The sequence below is a fragment of the Globicephala melas genome, chromosome 3 (genome assembly GCF_963455315.2).
Source record: "Globicephala melas chromosome 3, mGloMel1.2, whole genome shotgun sequence".
NCBI lineage: Eukaryota > Metazoa > Chordata > Mammalia > Artiodactyla > Delphinidae > Globicephala > Globicephala melas.
The window spans coordinates 30,155,790-30,169,989 of NC_083316.1; the positions used below are offsets into that span (position 1 = coordinate 30,155,790).

At 34.0% G+C, this 14,200-nt stretch overlaps 1 protein-coding gene across 3 annotated transcripts in view; it reads left to right on the top strand.

Moving 5' to 3' along the window:
• Positions 1 to 14,200, top strand: part of NIPBL (NIPBL cohesin loading factor) — a 191,879-nt gene that overhangs the window by 141,447 nt on the left and 36,232 nt on the right. For all 3 annotated transcript variants that reach the window (XM_030882092.3, XM_030882091.3, XM_030882090.3), the window contains exons 25-32: positions 304 to 393; positions 1,490 to 1,704; positions 1,816 to 1,918; positions 2,537 to 2,635; positions 2,737 to 2,883; positions 5,142 to 5,276; positions 6,033 to 6,131; positions 6,957 to 7,010. In XM_030882092.3, the coding sequence (XP_030737952.1) occupies positions 304 to 393; positions 1,490 to 1,704; positions 1,816 to 1,918; positions 2,537 to 2,635; positions 2,737 to 2,883; positions 5,142 to 5,276; positions 6,033 to 6,131; positions 6,957 to 7,010 (942 nt within the window). The remainder of the gene's footprint in view (positions 1 to 303; positions 394 to 1,489; positions 1,705 to 1,815; positions 1,919 to 2,536; positions 2,636 to 2,736; positions 2,884 to 5,141; positions 5,277 to 6,032; positions 6,132 to 6,956; positions 7,011 to 14,200) is intronic.

Consider the following 14,200-nt stretch of genomic DNA (forward strand, 5'->3'; position numbering starts at 1 on the left):
TAGACCTTCCTACCTCTGACGATTTACATACATGTTGTTCTAATAATTATTATGTCAGCTACTTACGAGCTTCTTTAAAGAAAGTTAACATGTAGTTCATAAAAATAAAGGTTAACCTCAGCTCTTAGTACACTTCAGCTATCGATATATAACGTTTTTCAAAAATAGTATTCTTCTCTTTCTTCCTATACTTATATTTTTATCATTTATCAGATTTTTCCCTCAGATTTGTATGTGCAACTGGATGATTTGTTAAAAAACATTAGTAATATCTTTTTCGTTACTACTTGGTTTATTTTGTAGGTTTCAGGAGGAGAAGATGAAATCCAACAGTTGCAAAAAGCATTGCTTGATTACTTGGATGAAAACACTGAGACTGATCCTTCACTAGTGGTAGGATTCTATTCTCCCTTCTTATTGGAGAGTTTACATGTTTGTTTCAAACTTGGTCTGTAAGAAAATTGAGAAGTGTTGTGAAGAGGAAAGTTGTATTGGAATCTTGATTTATAAAACGGGTACATGATAGTCTAAACGAAAAAGAGTGATTATGGAATGATTTGTCTTAAATGGAATTCTGGTACAGATATTGTAGTGTACTAAAATTGTGTGACATGGGAAATATTTAGAAATCTTTCCATAGGTTATCTTTGAGACCAAGTGAGATCATTTGTCCAGGTGGTGCATGAGATGATCAGTTAGCATATAAAAAGAATATTAGAATTTTATATCTATATTTATTTTTAACTATAATCCTTAATTCTGTTTTTTTATATATTAGGTATCCAGAATATTAGTAAAAGAAGTTTATATGTAAAATTTATATACTATATTGGGGCACTTTTTAATTTTTTTTTTAATTGATGGGATATGCATCTAAAGTGGTTGGAGATAACTAAGCTGTTCAGCCAACTACTGCAGGTTTTCAGTCTTCGTGGAAAGGAACAGATTATACAGTGATGTACGTCCATTATTTCTCAATAAAAGTGAAAAAATAAACAGGAACAGATTAAAAGGAACAGATTATAGGTGTACCTTAGTGTTAATATATTTCAATAATAATTGGCTATGTATTTCTTGAAGAAGTAAGGTGAAATTTTGAAAATAACTATAGAGTCTTCTACCTTCAGCATTTTATCCATGTGTTCTAAACTTTTCTAGTTGACCCATCATCTCTAATTTTACTAACTCGTTGTGTGATACCGTCCTTAGTTAAGTAGTTATAGTAGTATTGTAGACTTAATACAGTTGTGTTTATAAAATTATCTTTTGATGTCATTGATATAACAGTTAGGACAAAGTAAAATAATAAGTTTTATATCATTTAGATATTCTAAAAGTTCTAGCTTTCTTAAAATCTGTCTTTATCTGATGGAAGTTTTTTTAAAGTAAACCTTGATATTTGTATTCCTGATTGTGAACACTTTATCAGTAGGTTGGAAATTTTGTTACTAATTTCATCAAACTCAAATCTCACCAAATTTCTTTCCAGTTTTCTCGTAAATTCTATATAGCCCAGTGGTTCCGTGATACAACTCTGGAAACAGAAAAGGCGATGAAATCACAAAAAGATGAAGAATCATCTGAAGGAACACATCACGCAAAGGAAGTTGAGACAACTGGTCAAATTATGCATCGAGCTGAAAATCGGAAAAAGTTTCTTAGGAGCATTATCAAAACCACACCTTCTCAGTTCAGCACATTAAAGTAAGATCCAAAGAGAAAACATCTTTACTTTTTCAGTTATCTCTTTGATATCTATTTACCTACTTTACAAAAAAATTAAATAAATTAAAATTTAATGACTTTTTGTTGCAGGATGAACTCTGATACTGTGGACTATGATGATGCTTGTTTGATTGTTCGATACTTGGCCTCTATGAGGCCGTTTGCCCAGAGCTTTGATATTTATTTGACACAGGTAAACTGGACCAGAATTCCTTATACAATGAAATTGATTTTTCTAATTCTGGTTACTTGCGTTTGAGTATGATGTCTATTCATTGTTGAGAACAGATATTTTAAAAAATCATGAAAGTAACATTTGTTTCTGTGTTCCATATTTGTTAAAATATCTTTGTTCTGCATGCCTTTTACCTATTGATTCTTGTTTTACAGATAAATGGATATGTATCTGTATGGTACAGGTAGAGTGATGGTATATAGGTAGAGTGATTGATGTTATAAAAATATTCAATTCCAAGTTATTATTTAAATGATACTAAATATCCTTGATTAAAGTTACAGATAGGAAGGTTTCAGTGGGGCTACAGGTTCTTGCAGATGAAGCATAGCAATAAAAAACAGGTTTAATTGAGAATGCCAGGATAAAGGAAAGTCCCTAAAGCATAGAATGCCATACCATGTTTTAAGTTAAAGCTTTGGATCAGTAAGATAACAGATCTTTTACTCACTTATATAAAAATTAAAGGAAAGTGAGTATGATATTTATTTTAATTTTTTTGCATGTTTTCTTTCTATATTTTGTTAAATGTTATGTGTTCTAAAATTGATGAAAATGTCAATATTTGCTTGGCAGATCCTTCGAGTTCTTGGTGAAAATGCAATTGCCGTTCGAACAAAAGCCATGAAGTGTTTATCTGAGGTTGTTGCTGTAGACCCCAGTATTCTAGCAAGGGTAAAGAGGAGCACAGATGATTCTTTTTATTTGAGTTTTCTATTCAAATTAAAATATTCGTTCTACTTAGTATAAATTACGTTTTCTTTATTTTTCTTTAGCTGGATATGCAGCGAGGAGTTCATGGACGATTGATGGATAACTCCACTAGTGTCAGAGAAGCAGCAGTAGAATTACTAGGTCGATTTGTCCTTTGTCGACCTCAGCTTGCTGAGCAGTATTATGATATGCTGATTGAAAGAATATTGGTATGTTTGTTATGTCATTTTTATTGTAATTTATGAGTATAATTTTGCCTTCCTAATGTCACTTTTTAAAAATGTTAAGCTAGAAATGTAGATATCAATTATGTATTTATATTACCTAATCTGTAAACTATAGCAGCTTTCTAAAGAAGGACATATTTCAAGAGGAGGGCTGCTCAATATTGTAAAACAAATCATTGGCAAAAATTGGATTCCTTTTTACAGTTACTCTTGCCTTTTGATTATGCCAGTTTACAATGAGTAAATGATAGGAGCTACATGGCATAGTTAAATATTTTGGACAGGAATCTAGAGTAATTATATATGTACATATATAAACAGGAAGAATTGTTTCAGTGAGAACTAGGTATAGAACTTTGGTGTCTGACAGTATTTTTGGCCATTATGTATACTCGCATGTTTCCTGAAAGCTGAATTATGACAAGCTCAGATACCTGCAAGTTAAACAAGAAAGTCATTTGAGTCTTAAGACCAAACTTAAGAAACACTATTCTAAGATATTCTTTCCTTCTATGTCATTGAATTCTCTGGCCCTGAAGTATTTCCCTGGAAAATGAAAGAATGAAAAAATGAAACACTGGCATTACAAAATATCTGTAGAATTTTCATACCACCCACTGCGGACATATTGATTTCTTCTGTAACTCAACAGAGATGCATTAGGTACAGGATTAGGTATTTCTGAAATGATAAGAGTTTATTTTATCACCTTTAGCCCAGCATTAGAATACAGTGGGACTGAGAGTTACAGATAATTTCATCTTCAACTAGCATAAAATCTTGATGGAAACAAAGAATTTTAAGGAAAGAGTGGAAGAATTTTTTCCATTTTAGTGCCTCACTCTTTTCAAGAGTGAAAGACAAACTCCTCAGGATTTTCAGATATAATGAACTCTGACAGTGTCTACCTTAGTAATGTATCCTAAAATATTTTCACAATTGCTAAATTGCATAATGGAAATAATTTTACAGAATAACTGTTCAATGCTTTTTATTTATTTTAAAAATGCTTTAATTATGAAAACTTGTAAAGTTAAAGAAAAATATTACAATGAACAGCCAAGTATCCACCACAATATTTCACCTCTATTTTTTTTAATATATAAATTTATTTATTTATTTTTGGCTGAGTTGGGTCTTCGTTGCTACACACAGGCTTTTTCTAGTTGTGGCAAGCGTGGGCTACTTTTCATTGCGGTGCGTGGGCTTCTCATTGCAGTGGCTTCTCTTGTTGCAGAGCATGGGCTCTAGGCACACGGGCTTTAGTAGCTGCGGCACGCAGGCTCGGTAGTTGTGGCTCGCGGGCTCTGGAGCACAGGTTCAGTAGTTGTGGCACATGGGCTTAGTTGCTCCACAGCATGTGGGATCTTACTGGACCAGGGCTTGAACCTGTGTCCCTTGCTTTGGCAAGCGGATTCTTAACCAGTGCACCACAAGGGAAGTCCCTCATCTCTATTTTATGTAGAGTATTCTCTAGCTCTTTTTTACACATATCCACCATGACATTGACTAATTTAAAAAGGCCAAGCCAGAGACTTCGCTGGCAGTCCAGTGGTTATGACTTTGCCTTCCGATGCAGGGGTGCAAGTTCCATCCCTGTTCAGGGAGCTAAGATCCCACATGCCTTGGGGCCAAAAAACCAAAAGATAAAACAGAAACAATATTGTAACAAATTCAATAAGGAATTTAAAAATGTTCCACATCAAAAAATCTTTTAAAAAAAGGAAAATATCATTAAAAAATAAATAAATAAAAATAAAATAAAATGGCCAAGCCAGTATTGTTATTTCCTCATGGTTTTTTTCATTTAATCTGTTCCTTTGTTTCTTATACTTACTATAAATCATAATATAGTGACAATGGTTTGAAAGAGTTAGGTTAAACATTTTTGTTAAATATACTTCATATGCTGTTTAAGCGCCAGACACTGTCCTAAAAGTTCCATGTTTGTTATCCCATTTAATTTTGGCAAGCTTATACTCTAGTCTTGTGTTCAGTGCCATTTCGTATTTTTCCATGTATTAGATATATTTTAAAAGCAAAGACAACATAATAAAATAACTTAAATTTATAGTAACATTAATAAAAGAGCATATAAAAAGGAAATATATAGACCATGTTTATCATGTTAATAAATAGTGTATATACTGCTTGTTGGTATTTTCTGATTTCATTTTACCAAATTTCCCACACCTAAGCATCTCAATTTTTCTGATGTTTAAAATACTTTCTATTCCTAGGATACTGGTATCAGTGTCAGAAAAAGGGTAATAAAGATTCTAAGAGACATCTGTATTGAACAACCAACATTTCCAAAAATTACAGAAATGTGTGTAAAAATGATTCGCAGAGTGAATGATGAAGAGGGTATTAAGGTGAGATAAAAATGTTGACTACTTTAAATTTCATTTTTTAATTAATGTTTTAAATAATTTAAATGTTTATTTTATATAAATTTTGTTAGTTTACATATATATACTTTAAAGTGAATCATTTTAGATTATAAATTCAAGAAAAAGACATACTTATATATTTTTATTTCTAGATCTTGCATTAATTAATAAGATCTGATCTTAACCAATTTAGCAATTATAATATTTAATATCATTGTAGAGATTGCATTGTATATAGGTAGTTTATTATCAAGTTAAATTTATTTTGATTTTCAAATGGTATATGCTTGGTTTTCTAAATTAGTAAATACTTTGTTGAAAGTTTAATCCTGAGTTCATTAGTGAATTTACGTATATATGATTGTCCCTATATTTCTTTTGGGGGTTTTTTCTTTTGTTTTTTAACAACTTCTCCCCCAAAAGTAGAAAAAATGTGTTTTTAGTTTGATTAAAAGCATTTGAATGTGTACTCTCCAGAAGTTCTATACTAGGCATCGTATTACCCATTTAAAATCATTGCCAAGTTGAAAAATATTGTAATTTTTGTAAGTTAATTGCTGATTTAAAAAAAAAACTGAGGATGTCATACCAGTAGTTTCTGGTAATTTGTGTTTTGTTTAGTTATTTATAGGTTTTTTTTTTTTAATAGTTCTGTTTTGGGCTTTAATGAGAATTGGGGGTTAAGAATTTTGCCACATTCATTGTAGTTACTTAGTTTGAAATTTTTCTTTCTTCTAGAAATTAGTAAATGAAACATTCCAAAAACTCTGGTTTACTCCAACTCCACACAATGACAAAGAAGCAATGACAAGGAAAATTTTAAATATCACTGATGTGGTAAGAACGACTGGAACAAGGGTGGTCCCTGTGGATGCAAACCTCATTGAGGTCTGCCTTGTCTTACAAAGGGAGAGACAATGACAAGATATTTGGTTATTCTCTACTGCATCCCTTCCTTTATATTTCTGGATGTACTCAAGGGATGCAAATAAGATGAGAGTGTTGTTTTCACCTAGCCCCACTTGTTGGCATCCACTGAGTTAAGCGCTGATATTAAAATTCTCCAGATTCTTCCAATGATTGAAAACTGAAAGGGAAAGGAGAAGTGGGTAAAAAGATAACAATAACCCATGGATGGCAACCTGAAATGAGATAGTAATTTCTACCTTTTTCAGAAAACATGAATTAAGATTAGTTTCATTATGTTTAATTATACACATAAGCCTCAATTTTTCTTGACCCAGAATACTGTTCATGTTTTGAACATAAGAAATTTTATATTATGGATTACATGATCAACTCTGTTTCACTAATGTCTTTAAATCTTCTATCTAGAAGGAAAATACGAAGCAAACATTTCCATTTTTATTGTTTTTAGACCTTACAGATTTTTCTGATAGTATGTGATTCAATAATACTGTTCAGAATGTATACCATTTTTAAAATTTCAATACATTAATTTCTTGAATGTCTTCTAAGATATTTTTAGAATAAAGTTCTTTAACATGGTGAATTATTGGCTCACTGAAAAAATAGTTTACTCTAAAAATAATTTTTTTAATTTAGAACTTTGGATATTTATATACTTGAGGCTACAGCATAGCAAAAGTATATTTTAAAGTAAATTTCTAACTTTGATAGCTTCACCATTTCTCCCCTTAGGTTGCAGCATGCAGAGATACTGGCTATGACTGGTTTGAGCAACTTCTTCAAAACGTGAGTTTTTGTAGACTTTATGATTTAAAAGAAGTTTTTCAGTTATTTTTTAAGTATATACTTTGTGGTAGGGAAAATTTATTTCAATATATTAAGCTGAATGTTTTGGTTAATATCCCTGTTTAATGAATTGTTCAATTGCTTGCTACAAGTAAGTTTTCTAAATCACTAATATTGATATTCTGTCTTCCCATCCTTCTAGATAATTTTTTTATCCCTTTAATCTAGATGATAGATATGAGATCTATAAATAGGTATATAGATTACATTAAATATATATTTACATTATTTGACATGTTATAAAATATGTAGAATTTCCTACAGTAGTGCAGGATTAAACCACAATTAGTGTTCTTTAAAAATTTTGTAAATTGAAATGTGAATTTTTTTTATTTAAGAATTTTCAAATAGATAGAAGTACCCATCACCCAGCTTCAAAAATTGTTAGCACTTTCCTAATATCTTATTTATCTCTATCCCTCCCCCATCTTTTTTTTTTTAATTTTTTTTTTTTTGGCTGTAATACCTTTAAAGAAAATCCCATACTTTGTATCATTTCACCCATAAATACTTTAGTATTGATCTCTAACAGAAATGACTTTTTAAAAAATAACCAGAATATCTTTATCATCTATATCAAAATAAATATTAATAAAATTATTTCCTAATATTTAATACCTTGTCGATGTTCACATTTCCCTGATTGTCTCAAAAATGTATTTTTATAGTTGGTTTGCAGTTGCTTTGGTTGACATGGCTGTTAAGTCTTAGTCTATAATAGTCAACCCTTCACTCCTTTTTTCATGCCACTTACATGTTTTCCTGTAGAGTGTCCCACATTCTGGATTTCATAGACCTCTTCTTTCTGGTGTCATTTAAGTTGTTCCTCTGTCCACCGTTTTTTTCTGTAAACTCTTAAGTTAGATCTAGAGGTTTACTAATACTGAAGTTCAGTTTTAGGAGTATAGACAGAAATACTTCACAGGCAATGCTAAATATTATTGCCTCACATCAAGAGGCACATAATGTTTGGTTGTTACATTTTCAGTGATTTTGATTGCCTGGTACATCTGTTATACAGTCTTTCAGGACTGGTTTTAAATGATCATTACCTAGATTCATTATTTTCAGTAGAAGTTGCAAAACACTGATTTTTTTTCTAGTTATTTTATTTATTCCATATTAATTAGCAAGGATTCTTCTTTAAAGAGGAATTTTGTCCTAATATTTGGCTATTGTAAAATATAGTTTGTACAGGAAGGGCAGGAGAAATACTTTATTCTTTTCCATTACTTAATCAAGTTTCAGAATAATGAGTTTTCCTGTCAATATCAGTGTGAACTAAAAGATTTTTGTATCTCTGTATTTTAATTTATTGCAATCATAATTCTTTTTGAAGCTCAAATTGTCCCGTGTTTGCCCAGTGGTAGTCCCTTCAAATGGATCTTGTATCTTTTTGGTATAAACTCATTATTCTTTTGTAGCCTGATTACTTTCTGCCTCTAAAAGATGCCCCAGACTCAACTTATACATTTTCTGTCCCAAACCTGAAATCAACCATTTTTCCAAAGAGCCATGAATCCCTTTGGTGGGAATAATCTGGGTGCTGTGGATGTTCATTGCTAACAGGTTATCATAGCTTTGGGCCTTTTCAGAGGATAGAGCTAAAAGATATATATTTCTTAGAAAGAAAAACATAAATCAAGAATTTATATTGTTTTTTTTTTGTTTTTTTTTTTTTGCGGTACGCAGGCCTCTCACTGTTGTGGCCTCTCCCGTTGCGGAGCACAGGCTCCGGACGCGCAGGCTCAGCGGCCACGGCTCATGGGCCCAGCCGCTCCACGGCATGTGGGATCTTCCCGGACCGGGGCACGAACCCGTGTCCCCTGCATCGGCAGGCGGACTCACGACCACTGTGCCACCAGGGAAGCCCTGTATTGATATTTTTAATTCAAATTTAAGATTATGAGATTCTGCTTCTTTGATTTTATTATTTCCTTTAGGCTAAAAATCTTATTTCCAAGGAAATGGACATAATTTCCTATTTGCTTTGCCCTACTATATTGACAGTAAGATTACTGGATACAGTTTAAGATTTTTTTTTTTGCATTTCTTTTTATCTGTAGCTCACTAAACATATACCATTAAAAATCTATCATGAAGTAATTTTTTCTGTTCGATTATGTCAACAATTTACTATCTGTTAAGTCTGTTTACTTTTTTATTTTTAATAATACTTTTAGTAATAAAACTGTATTTAGCAATATTTTTAACAATCAAAATTATTTTATTGAGGCATAATTTACATGCAGAAATATTCACCAGTTTTAGGTGTACATTTTGATTAACTTTAGTAATTATTTACAGTGATGTAAAGAATATCACTCTTAAAAGCTTCCTTGTGCCTCTTTGTAGTTGATCCTCTCCCCTTGGTCCTTGGAAGACACTGATTCACTTTTTGTCACTACAGTTGTCCCTCTTGTAGAATTTCATATCAGTAGAATCATACAACATGTAGTCTTTTGTGTTTGACTTCTTTTAACTAGCAGAATGTTGCTGGTGTATTAATGTTTTATTCCTTTTTATTGCTGAGTAGTGTCAATAGTATGGATGTATCATAATTTCTTCATTCACAAATTTATGGACTTTTGGGTTGTTTTCAGTTTGGACTATTATGAATAATCCTGCTATGAATATTGGTGTGCAAGTTTTTGTGGGGATAGGTGATTTCATTTCTCTTGGGTAAATTCCTGTGATCCTAGTTGTTGGGTCATGTGGTGAGTGAGAAACTGCCAAGCTGTTTTTCCAAAATGGCTGAACCATTTTGCATTTCCACCAGCAATGTTCCAGTTGCTCCACATCCTCACCAGTACTTGGTATTGTCATTCTTTTTAACTTTAGCCCTCTGGTAGTATGTAGTAATATGTTGCTTTTAAAAAAATTTTAAGATGCCTTTTTTAAGCATCCTCATGGTGTTTGCCTCTGTTATCCAGTCTGTAATATCTTCGACTCTCTTCATCAGTCATCTTCCATTTTATAATTTTACATGATATATTTGACATCCTTTCCCTCCTAAGTCAAATAATTAGCTCTATATTATAGAGCCTTATGACTGTCTTAGTTATATTTATGTCAGCCATTCCAAAGGGCCATAATTCCTAGAAAACTCTACAACAACGTTTCATGTGATAATTGTAATAAAAGTTAAAGTAAGAATTAAGTATAGCTATCAGAAATGTCATTAGTTAGTATTATTAAAAAGAATCTAAGATAATATCCCTATGTGTTATTAGCAAGTTGAAAGTAGAAAAGAGAACACTAGATTTATAATCTCTTAGTAGTTTTATATTCTTTATATCTTTACTCTCTAGTCCTCTTTTAGTTCATTGCTTTCTGTTGCTCCCTATTCATTGCTTTCCTCCTTTAGTTTCTGCCAACAATTTAGTTTACCAAAATGACATTGTGACTTTCTGATACAGTCATTAGACTAGCAGAGTTTAGTTTAATGAAATAAAGAAAACTAAAAAATATTTATATAAATACATCTGATGGAGATATAACCACTCTTAGCAGTTGTAACAGCACTGTGCATAAATTTTAAGAGAAGCTGGGAAGGATACATAGAAGGAACTACTGGAATTGTTTGAAATTCTTGAATCAAAAATAATTAGCACTCTTACTGTTTCCACATGGATTCATGTACACACATTCCATTCTGTCCAATTTCAGATATTTCTCATTATTATTTTTATGTTGCGTCGGCTTCGTATAGATCAGTGATTCCCAATTCATGGAATATGATTTCCTAGGCAAACTTGAAGTACTACATGAAATAGCTTCATATTTACACAGGCATCAAACTCTGTCCACTAAGTACATACACACATTTTGTAAATGTATGGAAATTCAATTCCCTTATAACTTAATGAATTCATAGCTTTTTTGTGATTTTTTTTCCAGTAGTATGTGAAAGAAAAAGTTCTATCATGAAAGTCCTTACATTTTTTTTATTTCTAAAAAGTGGTTCAATTAATTTAAACCACTGTCATAGCCTATGGTGGGTACACAGAATTAATTTTACAGAGCCACTCATTGTCATCGTTTATGATCTAAGACTACAGCCTTTTTTTAGTTTACAAGAAAATGCAGGCAATGAAAAAACTTGAATAAACTATATTTCATCTGTTCCTGGCCTTTGTAGTCCAAAACAAGATCTCCTTCTTGAAGTTTACAATCAAATACTCTTATTGCCATCAATCAGTGAATGAATAGAGAAACCGATATATCCATACAATTTGATAGTGCTCCACATCATAAAGGAACAGACTGCTGATACATACAGCAACATAGACGGTTAATGAAAACACTGCAGAATGAAGGAAGCCTTACACAGAGGAGTACATACTCTGATTCCATTTATATGAAGTTCGAGGAGAAGCAAAACTAATCTGTATTGGAAAAAATCAGAGGAGTGATTGCAGGGGTCAGGGATTGACTCAGAAGGGACATGTATTAGTCATGTTTCTCCAGAGAAACAGAACCAACAAGATACTGAGAAAGGGAGACAGATTTATTATAAGGAATTGGCTTATGTGATTATGGAGGTTCTTAAATCCCACAGTCTGCTGTCTGTAAACTGGAGACCCAGGAAAGCCCCTAGTATGTAGTTTAGTCTGTGTCCTAAGGCCCGAACCACGGAAGCTGATAGCGTAAATCCCAGTCCAAATGTGGGAGGAGACCAATGTCCCAGCTTAAGTACTCAGAAAATGGTTGGATTCTCCCTTCCTCTACCTTCTGTTCTATTCAGCCCCACCCACATTGGAGAGGGCAGTCTCCTTTGCTGAGTTCACGAATTCAAATGCTAATCTCATTTAGAACCACCTTTACTCACCAACACATCCAGTAATAATGTGTAACCAGATAACTGGGCATCCCTTGGCCCAGTCAAGTTAACACTTAGAATTAACCATCACAGTTCTACCCTTTGTTAACTTGGTACCCATATACATCTACTTAAACCATACTAAATCTCCAAATAAAGACAATAACAAGGTCATGGTTCTACCTAACATGATACAACTATCATGCATGTAACCAAAAATGCACCAACCCCTTCCCCAGAAGAAGTCCTTGAGTGATGTTTACTCTTCTTGATATCCCATAATTTAAGTACTGTGATGTCAGATTAACAACATTTAAATACTGTGATATGAAGTCAGTACACTTTATGTTATGTGATAAAGGAATAAGCGGGGGGTGGGGAAGAAAGATATTTTCTCACTTTCCCTCTCCCCCACCTCTGTACACACAACACACACACACACACACACACGCACGCACACACACAAATGTATTCATGACAAAATAAGTAGGAAATACTCATGGCAATTGAAGTCCTTATTTCTATAACTGGTAATGTGATCACAGCTGGTATAATACTAAGAGATGGCCTAAGGGATCTCTTGTATTCCAGACATACTCTTCCATATCTCCATTATAGAGTAGTACTCCAGTTTCTTCTTGGTAGTCAGGATCAATCACTCCATCCAGAACCCTAACTCCCTTCTTTGTTGTTGATTCAGAAGCATGAGGAGCACACAGTAGTTGGGTGACAGTACTAACTTTCAGTTCAGTGGGATTATGGTTGTGTTTCCTGGTAGAAACATTCCCTCTCTAGAACCTCTCTCTAAGCCAGCAGAGCATAAAGTAGATGGAACAGAAGCAAAAATTTTGCTAATGGGTCACTAGGGGTAATAGTGAGTGATGCCCCTCAAATTTCCACCTCTTGATTCCTGGACTAATCCTGGCTATGGACTAAACAGCACCATGTATCAGTGCTGACTCAGAGCATAAGAGCCTGCTGGAGAATCTTGCCTGAGCCATTGCAGGATATTGCCACCTATCTGGTGCTGTAACTGAATCTTTAAAGGGACATTCCACATTCTATCAAGTCAGCTGTTTCAGAATAGTCGGGAACATGAGCATGGGCTCGTTGCTACACTTCTTTTGCTGTGAAGTGAGTTTCTTAATCAAAAGCAATGCTGTTGGGAGTACCATTATGGTAGATAAGGTATTCTGTAAGTCTGCAGGAGATAGTTTTGGTAGAAGCATTGCCTGCAGGAAAGGCAAATCTGTATCCAGAGTGTCTATTCCAGTAAGAACAAAATGCTGCCTCTTCCATGATGGAGGCAGTCCAGTGTAATCAACCTGCCACCAGGTAGCTGGCTGATCACCACAGGAAATCATTCCATATGAGGGACTCAGTGTTGGTCTCTACTGCTGGCAGGTTGGGCACTCAGTGGTAGCCATAGCCAGTGTGGCCTTGGTGAGTAGAAGTCCATGTTGCTGAGCCTATAAATGGCCTCTATCTCTGCCACCATGGATAGTTTGTTCATGAGCCCATTGGGTGATGACAGGAGTGGCTGGGGAAAGAGGCTGATATCCTCAGAGAAGGTATCTGCAGAACAGGTCATCCTATCCACTTGATTTTTAAAATCCTCTTCTGCTAAGGTTACCCTTTGGTGAACATTCATGTGGGATATAAATATTTTCATGGATTTTGCCCATTCAGAGATGTCTCCACATGCCTCTTCCCCAGATTTCCTTATCAACAAGTTTTCAATCATGTTCCTTCCAAGTCCCTGACCATCCAGCCAAACCATTGGCCATGACCCATGAATCAGTATATAATCACACATCTGGTCATTTCTCCTTCCAAGCAAAGTGAACAACCAGATGCACAGCATCAAGTTCTGCCCAGTAGGAAAATTTCTCTTCACCACTGTCCTTCAGGGATGTCCCAGAAAGGAGTTGTATTGCTACAACTGTCCACTTTTGGGTGGTACCTGCATATTGTGCAGACCCATCTATAAACCAGGCCCAAGTCTTCTCTTCCTCTGTCATCTGACCCTAGGGTCTTCCCCATGGTCAGCTGAGGCCATAGGTGCAAGCTGGGAGAGAGAAGGTAGTGTAGCAGAAGTGGGAACCACAGGCATTTAGGCCATTTTTTCAAGTGCCCCTTAGCCTGCTCTGACCTAATCATGTATATACCACGTACATTTGATAATAGAGTACTGCTTTTCACACCCAACTTTATGGCTTGGTGAGTCAGAAAACACCCAGTTCATGACAGATCGGAATGCATGATAATTTGGTGGCCCATGGCTAGGCATTCAGTATCTACTGAGGCC